The sequence below is a fragment of the Limulus polyphemus genome, unplaced genomic scaffold (assembly GCF_000517525.1).
Source record: "Limulus polyphemus unplaced genomic scaffold, Limulus_polyphemus-2.1.2 Scaffold373, whole genome shotgun sequence".
Classification (NCBI taxonomy): Eukaryota; Metazoa; Arthropoda; class Merostomata; order Xiphosura; family Limulidae; genus Limulus; species Limulus polyphemus.
This window is the reverse complement of record NW_013665983.1, coordinates 212,473-223,088: the sequence shown is the minus strand read 5'-3', so window position 1 is coordinate 223,088 and position 10,616 is coordinate 212,473. Positions and strand designations below refer to the sequence as shown.

The 10,616-nt window shown below is 29.8% G+C and overlaps 1 protein-coding gene across 3 annotated transcripts in view; it reads right to left on the bottom strand.

Annotated features, from left to right (window-relative positions):
• Nucleotides 1-3,017: 3,017 nt before the first annotated feature.
• The window catches only part of LOC106457790 (mitochondrial ribonuclease P protein 3-like), a 40,898-nt gene continuing 33,299 nt past the window's right edge, over nucleotides 3,018-10,616 (bottom strand). For all 3 annotated transcript variants that reach the window (XM_022383825.1, XM_022383824.1, XM_022383823.1), the window contains exons 6-7: nucleotides 6,603-6,798; nucleotides 3,018-3,206 (exon numbers count right to left, since the gene is read on the bottom strand). In XM_022383825.1, coding sequence (XP_022239533.1) covers nucleotides 3,075-3,206; nucleotides 6,603-6,798 — 328 coding nt within the window. In that variant the 3' untranslated portion in view covers nucleotides 3,018-3,074. The remainder of the gene's footprint in view (nucleotides 3,207-6,602; nucleotides 6,799-10,616) is intronic.

Here is a 10,616-nt window from a genome sequence, read left to right as displayed (position 1 = left end):
TGACAATAATATAAAGTGTGTTTGTACTCGTAGAGAGAAAAGTTATCGAGATTGTGAATCGCTGTGACTTATAGCCTGTATTATAAAAGTTGTTAAGTTTAAAGTGACGAGAAACGTACTGACTGTGGAATTACTGTGTACTAAAAGTTTGTATCGAGAAAGAATAAACTGGTTTAATTAAGAAGGGACTTGTGTCGCTGAAGTTCCTCAGAAAGAATTTATACCGGAAATTAACAACCAAGCAGATACGCAACAGGTTACTGCTTATGTAGATGAGGTTAAGAGTACAGATTTGGTGAATCTGAATTTTCACAAAGCCTTTGACAAGGTGCCACATAATAGGCTTGTAAAAAAATTATCCCTAGGTGTGGGGGATAAGTTAGCTAATTGGATAGAAGAGTGGCTGGATGGAAGAAAGGGTTGTTATAAATGAAGTTCAGTCAAACTAGATTAATTTCACAAGTAGAGTACCTGAGGGATCAGTCTTAGGACCTTTGCTCTTTTTGATTTACATCAATGGCATAGATGTAGGAATTGTCAATAAATTACTTAAATTGCTTATGGTATTATGGTCTTGGCTTTGATGTGCTAATTTTGACCTAAATTTCAGCCGTTTTCCTGTTAGTTTTGATTTATAATTAAATACTCTGATGAAAATCTTGAATTTGTTTTGTGTGACATTATTTGTTGCACACTTCTAACAACTTTCTACATTTTTTGTCATGATTATTCATACTGCTGTTGGATTATGACAGAAATGTTTTCAACTCTTTGATTTCTCCATCACTCCCACTCCTGACACCAAACAATTAAATGCCAGGCTTTACCTGTATTTTTTCATCCACAAATGACTTATTAAGCTGCTCATAATTTCAAACCTTTACATTTACCAAAAGTACACTCATTATCTTATTTAGAACTGAATTTCTTAGTTTTATAGTAACAGATTCCAAAATGTACAGCTGAAAGTCTTAAGAGCAGGTAGAAGTATATGAAACAATGAAATGTTGGTACTGTATTGCATTCAAATGGTGGTTAGCAATGATATTAGGAATGAAGTTTTAACTAGTCAGTGTTCACATATATAACTACATGGGTAGGATCAATATATTCATGGTCGTACCTAAGCACTTGAATTCATACACCAATAGATAGCTGAGTAACTTATTCAGTTATAATAAAAATTTAAAAACTATTTTAACATGACAACAGCTTTAAACACACATCTCTATCTAATAGTTTTCTGCTTAACCATAAAGGAAACAAAACACTAATAAACTTATACGTTTGTTGTCTGAGCTTGAACAGTTTTATTTAGAAAACTGAACATAAACTACATTATCATAACTATTTAATATTCTGAATTTCTTTGTGAAAGATAGATTTTCTGATGTATTCAAACCTTTATATATCCAAATTTATAAGTATTTTTGTTTGTAATATTGAATGAGTAAAACTTTCAAATGTGAATATAAGCTATTAAAAGCATATTTAAGATACATTTGGTATTAAATTTTTCACTGTTATTTACAACCCAAATATCTAAAAAGAAAATATATTTTTATTTTAAACTGTGAATATAATACTTGAATATTTACAATTTGCATATTTAAGAGATAAAGACTGAGTTACCTTTTCCAAAAAGGACAAGGTCTCACCTGTGTATGATACAAAGGCTTAATATGTTCACAGCTATGTTCTATCATTGCATTTCATAACATTATAGAAAAAAAAATGAGAAAGATAAGGGGGTAGACTAGAACCCATATCCTCATATCTAATTGTTCTTACATTTAACCATTAAATGCGAAATGAGAAGCAAATTTTGAAAGCTCTAAGTACACATTGAAATATTTCATTCTTTGAATATACTCAAATTATAAAAAGCTATGTTGTTTTATTCGGGCATACACATTGGTGAACGTGATTCAACAACACAGCTGACACAAGTAAGAAATGTAATTCTAAGTTACTATTCAAGACACTATAGTTGATCCTTAATTCAATATCATTTTAATATGATTTTAAATAAGTACTTTTGTAATTGGTTCTCCGATTGCTGTTGAATCCCTACACAGTTAGAAAAACAAATTCCGTGATATAAGGAACTATACTACAACAGCTAGTTTTTTAAGTTCTGCAACTTAAGCTAACAACTTGTTTTACTCATTCTAATCATTAAGATACACAAATTAGTATAGATATATTGTAACAACTCAGTTTTGTAAAATTCTGCAACTTAAGTGAACAACTTATTGTTATATTTAAGTCACTAAGATGGTTAAAGCACATCAAAATAATTATGATTCTATCTACACTGTTCCACTGAGCCATGCAGCTTGATGGAGTGATCCAATCTCTTGCAATATTTAATTTATTTTATTCAAATCTATAACAATCTTTTACATAATAGCAATGATATACTACTGTATAACTACAGGCTTCACCTGCATTGTCACCCCAAAAATTAGAAACATTGTAATAGTGTGTTGGGCTACCACATGTCTTAATCAAAGCCTGAATCTATCATGACACAACTCTACACTTGAGTATATTATGCTTGATTTCCACCCATTTCTCAAGCAATATTTCATCCAAATCCTTTTTTTTCAGGGTTGACAATAACGGAATAGTTGCTTTGATTTCAGTATATCTCGCAGATTTTTTATTTAGATTGAGATCCGAGATTTTTGTTACCAGTGAAGATGGTGGAACACTGCTCATGTTCTTCAAACTAATCACAAAAAATGCCAACACAGTGAATGGTAGCAATATCGTCTTGAAAAACTCACCATTACAAACCTCATAGATATTTAATTTCCATTTCAAAGCCTCTTATTTGCCCTTTCAAAATTGATGCAATTGTCTAAAAACATATCAAGAGTTGATTGCATAAGAAAACTAAATATAGATATTTACATCATTTCTGTTCCATGGTTCCATTATTAATAAAAGCCATGCCTATGCTGAATGTCTCATTACATGTTTTACAGACACACTCACACAAACAGAGGAAATATTATGCAATGAACTTTCTAATAATTTTTTTAATATTTTCATTACACAAAGTGGATTTACAGAGTATGCTGAAGACATAACCATTTAGTAACAGTATTAAGTGGTCCCACAGCTTTCTCATCAATGTACGGTATATGCCATCCAGTCTGAGAACAACCCTGGGTGGTTATGTGAAACCTCTGTGGGCCCTTAAAAAAGTTAAGTAGGTTAATGTAAGAAAATAACAATGAAACACTGTAATGACATTCAATGCATTAAGAGCTATACATCTCTTTTTATTGTAAAGTATTAAAAACTTCAGACATTTTAGGATTTCAATAATGTCTTTACCAGATATCTAACAGACAATTATTGTAAAAGATAAGAATTACACAAAGAAAAACTTGTATCCTGTCACAGTATATCAGAAGGCAATAATTAGTGGCTTATTTATGAAGTTTACTATACACATAAGAAAACTTTTTATAAAAAATAAATAACTGATCAGATTAGTCATACATTTTTATGCTGAACTGAGATAAAAGTTCAATTTTAATTTCTCATATTTACATACAAATACTCAAAATGTTTTATTTTGATAAAATCAGTACAACTTTTAGGCTATCAGTACACAATTGTACAAGTATACAAAGTGTAACCTAAATTGGTACATCATACAGATAACTTACTTACCATGAGGCTATAACAGATAGTAACACTGAGTGTGAAATAAGTAGACTTATTTAACAGTTCTAGTGAAATGTTACATTTCTACAGCAAAGTATAAGAACTATGTTATTTAGGTGAAATTGTAGAAAAAACTGAAAACAGAAGTAGGCTCAACTGAAAAACCAAAAATTTAAAAAATAATAATAATATTGGATGAAAGGAAAAAGTGTAAAAAATGTAATGGGTTATTCTTCTGGTATAATTACTAATGAAAGGAATAAATAAATTACATATTTATATAAGAATTTCCAAATACTTAAAATTTTGATTGGTAGTTTAGATGATGTTAGAATGCAATAAAACTGATAATACTTTTAACCATATTGTTTTTTTTTTAATGGCCAATTACAGGCTTCAAGGAAAGAAAGATGCAACTAAAATTATGATCAGTCTTACTGTGATATATCACACAGACTACTGATCAACTAATAATACTTCACCAGCTTAGCTTTTGCACACACATTCTTTATGCAATTTTTGTACGGTCTTTCTAATCTTATTACAGTTATAGGAGAGTGTAAATGCTCACTAATGTCATAAGGTAATGACTAAGTTAAGATTTTGGACAATACCCCAGCATGTCTACTCTGTATTCTTTATGCAGTGTTTTGTAAATTAAGGGTTCTTGAAATCCTTTATAAGTGTGTAGTTCTAAACTTCTGTATATTATTTTAAAATGTTTGTTGCAAATTCAACATATGAATAACTTGTGAATAAATATCTATTCTCAACTTTTGCAGGGATAGCATGTATGTTAATCCTAACAAAAGTTTGGTTAAAGTTTTTGGAGATATTTGATTTCTGATGGTACTTGTACTATTTACATATCTTCACTATGGACAAAAAAATCTACCATAGAACAACTGAACAACTTTTTAAGATATCCTGCCATGATGTTACTCACATAGCCCATTGTTCTTAAATACATAAAACAATTGTTTATTTTATTCTATTTACTTATCTGATCCCAAGGATCATATTACAGTTATCCATTTGGACCCATTCTAGTGAATATTCTTCACAAATAAAAATTTATACACAATATGACTGAAGCCCTACAATGTCTAATGTGGTTACTGCTCTTTATTTCCATTACCTAGTGAATATGAAACAAATGTTTATACAAGTGGGTACATTCTTGATCCAGATATAGTTTGTGACAATGTAATATGAAACTGAGTACATGTATTTGCACACATTCACCTTACGAACACAGTTTAAACCAACTGGAAACTATCTCCATGTAACTATAAACAAACATCACTTTGCCCCCTCTTAGTAGAAATTATTGCTTAAACATAAAAGAAATTATATTTACTAAACGTGATAAATAATTAATTTAAATTTTGGTCTGAAGCTATAAAATGTTTTACAGACCATATTTCAGTACTGTTCTTGAAACTTGTGAACATTCACATTATTGGTTAAAATGCTTGCATTCTATTTCTTTATTATAAATATTTGTTATTATGAGGATTATTTCACATTTTTAGCTTAGCATATGAATTCAGGGCTAACCCATGCCTCATAATATGGCTAAATCTCATGAGATATTATTGGGATTAGAGATAGCCATATATATATAAATAACAGAAAGTGTAACCACCTGATGAATCAGAACATTATAATAACTATAAGTTATAGTTTTATTACATTGTATACTCTTCATCCTATCAATATGTTAAATTAACTAAATTAATTATTGGGTTAAATTTTAGTTCTGATCTATGCAGATAGTTTGTTTTGATCAGAAGTTATTGATAATTACAGAAAAAAATAATTCATGTACACACAAGTGTAAGACAGTAAGTACTTGAACACTCCATTATGAATAGTACAGTGACAAACATTAAAATTGAGTGAGAAAATCGTACCTCTAAATTCACCATCCTGAGAATCAAGATATTGCTTTATGTTACAGCAAGAAGTGCACTGGGCTCAAAATATGTTTTTTTGCTACTTACTCTTGATAATTTAGGTGTAATTCTGTTAAAACATTTTTATTTATTAACAATTAAAACAGTGACTCAGTTTTTCTTCTTTATAAATTATTAACTTAATCTTAAGTTTAGAAAATAAAATTAGATTATTTTTGGACTATATTTATATTTAAGAATATTCAAGATATTATTATGCATGTACAGTAATTTTCAGAGTAATATTTCCCTTCCAAAATATTTAATTCAATATTTTTGTTTACTGAATATAAATTTTGTTTTGTATTTATGGAAAGCTAATTAGGTTATCTGTTGCAATCTCTGATTTTGAATTACTAATCAGAGAGAAGGAAGATAGTCAGCAGTACCCTAACACCCATGCAGGGGGGATTAACTTTCTCTCTTATAATGCATATGCAGCCTAAAGTGTAGTATCACATGAATTTGTGTTTGGCTTGCCAGCTCTGAAACCCAGAGCTCTAGCACAAGACCAATTCATGCTTATTTTACTTTTGTAACTGAATAGTTATTAGGTTCATGGGTATTTTTATTTTTTAAGCACAGTTTACTATTTAATGCTTTGAGATTAATTAATGTTATCAACATTTATGGATAACTTGCATGTTTGAAGAGTAAACTGTCAAATGTTCTTGCATGTATACTTAAAACATTTTTGACAAAATATGTTCATTTGTAAAACATTAATAACATTACATAAAATTTCTACTTTATCATAAATAGAAACAAACCTTTTGAGTTTTACATACTTGTCGAGTTTTCCTGCATTAATTGCTGTATTGGGGAATAAGTTTTTAATTTTATATTTATATAAGTGCTGATTGGAAGTAACAAGTTGAACAGAAAATCAGTTAAGACAAGCAACAAAAAGGTAAGTTTAAATATCCATTGAAGAATGTTATGTAGAAAGGCTGCTGTTACCTGTAACACCACTCGATCAGGCTTTTCCACTCTCACAAGATATAGCTGGTGTAACTTTAACCATTTGGTAAAGATCTTAGAAAGGTAAGAATCATGCAGTTTAAATAAGTGATCTCTCATAAAGTCACGAGAAACAAACATGCTTCCCATCCCACTCATCATCGTGGCATACAGAAGAAAATAGTCGTCCTTGGAGCTAGTTAAAAAACAAAAATTGATAAACTGGTTATAGCAAGCACTTACAAAGGAACAAGCATTACAAAAGCTTCAAGAATCTCTGTTTATAGTAAGTATAGTTTAACCTGCAAAGTATATTTAGTTTTAGACTTTGACAGATACAAGTATCTGTAAAAAACAGAAATTTGCAAGAATCAAAAACCCAAGCTTTATTATGTTTTTTACCAATGGAAAACTTCCTAGGAAAATAAGCAAGTAATTGAAGCAAAGGTTAAATATCACTGAGTTTTATTAAGCTAACTTTCAGATACATGCTAAGAGAAAACTAAAGGAAATTTTAAGGCACTCTACAAAGTAAACTTGATTACAGTTCATGGGGTTTGCAACAATATTTATGATTATTAACAGTGTAAAGAATTAACATATACTTAAAAAACAGTTTAGTCTACAGAACTTTGGACTGGATATTTTTAACTCTTTCACTGCCACATTTATAGATAAACAACTACTAGATTTATTTTTAGATATACAATAAAAAACACGTTTTAATATTTCATTACTTATCTGAAACTGGTAAACTGTGAGAAATTTAAAGTGGAATATTCTCTCTTTAATGGAAGAGAAAGAGTTAAACTACTCTTGTAAATAGATAAAGTGAAATGTTGTTAATCTGGATGCATTTGGAATGAAGTAGTTCTTAATTTTTCCATACTATTGAGACATCTGGATAGTTGAATCAGCTACTTTGAATACTATTAATAGCAAGCTTTACATATCATTCAATGTAAAGATACAAACTAGTAATAGTGGGAATGCAACTGGTAAACAAAAAGCAACTGTATGTATAACAAACATATCAGTTTAATATTTCAATTATGTCCTTTTTTGATATCCTAGAGCAGTTAGAAGTTGGACAAGAGTTAGACTCGTGAAATGCAAAGCAACAAAAATCAAAGGCACATAATTGTCTAGTACAGAAAGCTCTATTTTGATGGATATTGACTCAAGATGGGGATCGACACTTAGGGCATTTTGCCAACCTTTCTCCCAAGTTCAGCTTAAATTTTTCAGAGGGAAGCAAAGAAGCTGGGAGAAAGGTTGGCAAAGTGTCCTGTGTCTCGAGCCAATATCCATCAAAATAGGGCTTTCTGTACTAGACCTTTATGTGTGTTTGATTTTTTTCCTCTTTGTCACTTTGCATTTCACGAGTTTACTATTTCATATGTTGTCAATAATTATACAAAGTACATAATCAAGGTGCCATAATATGTCATTATCTTCACATTATCTCATTCAAACCAATGACATAGAAAACAAAATACACAGTACATGTATTGTTTTCTTGTATAAACAAATATCATGTTTTAATGATGCTGATATTATTACACATTTTCTTTTGAGACCACTATGACTTGACATTAGTAGAAATTACTCTGACGACCTCTTAATTTCCATTATAGTTTACACATACATCCCTACTGTGAAGGTTAGTCTCAGAAATATTGTCATAAATCAGAACACATGGTGAGTGCAGGTTTTTTGTGGTCAGTAATTATCACCATATTTCTTGTTCCAATTGACACCTACTTGGCTCTTGGTGAGTCATATATGAATTACTGAATTATGTATTCATAGAAAATGCATGCTTATTATAAGAAAAAGTTGTTTGGACTCAGAATATGAATATATGGATTACTGATTAAATTTCCCAGTGTGAAGATTTGTCTTTATGAAAAATCATCCAGACTGTCAATGTTTGGACTAACAAGATTTCATTATAAATGCATTTTTACTAAGTTATATTTTACCAAAATTATGTATTTGAATGGAAAATGTTATTATGAAACTTATTATATAAACACATTAAAGTAGGGGTGGACTTTATGGAAAAATATTCTGTTTTGAAACTTAAGTATGCCCTTCCAATCAAATTCAACTTGTACAGTAACACTCATTTGATAAGAAATAGCATATATTATAATTGTTTATTATAGCATACTTGGTAAGATCTTTATATATACAAAGTAAAACGATCAGAGTTCTGGATGTCAATTTTCTACATCTCTGTAAGACTGACTAGTGACTAAATAGATACATCTATAGAGAATAACTATAAACACAGTTTGATGTTTACCTGTAATTATTACCATGAAAACCCATAATTTTCTTAAATTACCCAAAACAGGCAAGACAACTCATTCTTTGATGTTTAATTGCTAATGTATAAAGTTATTGCAAGTGCATACTGTACATCTATCATAGTTTTATCCCAGACTGGGATTGGCAATCATCATGCAAAACTGGCTTTTCCACAAACTTTTATGCTGTCCTAGGACTTTTCAGGTTCGAGAAGGGAGTCACCATTTTGGAAGAAAAACATTGTGAAGTTGAAACAATCATTCATATGCAACGATACAATGGTATATCACTGAAAGGAACACTGACACTGAATCCACAGTAAACAGTAATATGACTGTAGGCTTTCTAAATTAATATAATAATGTAGTAATGATGGCCAATGTGTAGTGCTTGACAGGTATGATGTGATATAGTGAACTGAGAACACTCTGGGTTGGAAAATCATCATTTAAATCAAACAATGTAGCTATGTGTCTAAAGGGTGTTTTGCTTTAACTACTGTCAGCATGCTGTATTAATATATAGACATAGCCATGGAGTACTAGACTGCTATTAATATCATGTCATGACATTGTCTCTTTCAGAAATATTAGTGCATGCATGTTTAGGTTTTCATAAACATTTGTAATAAAAAAAGGTTACTAACTGCTATTATATCCAGAAATAGTACAGGTCATCAACATAACTCTTTCAGCATGGCTTGTTCAATTGGACCGATCTCGTAACCATTTTGTGCTTATTATAGTTTCATGCTATAACTTTTAAATTAGTAAGCAAATCTTAACGAAATTTGGTAGATTATCAGTAAACCTTACAATGCTTTCAGATGCAAAATATCAAATTTTATTATTGAGTCTGAAGGTTTATAAAGCAATGTTTTCTCATGTCTTTTTTTTTCTTTTCACATGTTGCCTATCTATCATGCAGAGCAATATTCATTTTAAGATAAGAAATACTTTTATGCATCAGAACATTTTGAAATTTCACATGCGAATTCTTTATAATGTCCAGATAGTTATCAAATGTTTCTTAAGAAAAAACTTTATATTTTATCTCTTATTTTCAGTAATTAATCTCTGTATGAGTTCGGTAGATTTGACCAATCTCGCAACCACCATAAAAAATTAGGAAATAAATATAAATTATGCCTCTTTTATTCTAGAATGAACACAAATTATAACACGAAAACATAAATATTTAGACTAAATAGCTTAAATCTCATAACATTAAACATTTATATATATTTATTATTTTTATTATATTGACCTTTCAGCCGTGCCTGGCTACCAATACAGAAGTTACAATGACGCGTCACACGTGCACTCATGTTACTGTATCAAATAACATAAAACTGACCTTTGGTCTGTGCAAAGTAACTTCTCTTGACTGTGTGTTAGTAGATCAGTATTTTGTAAAATACAGTCACATTTCAATTATTATACATTACATATGTATATAGATTATTGCTATTTTGAAATAAGTTCTTAAACGTATTTTTATTAAAACATAGAACAGTAACTAAAGAAGTAAAGCAAACAATTACATCTTCTAGTTACGACCTTTGTACTCGGTTGCTGCTTGACGTAGGTTTCTAAGCTTTTAAAAAAATTGCATGTGGAGGATATGAATCAAAATATTTTTTTTTAGGTTTTATATATACAATTGAATAACTACAAAATTATAAATTACTACATTAAT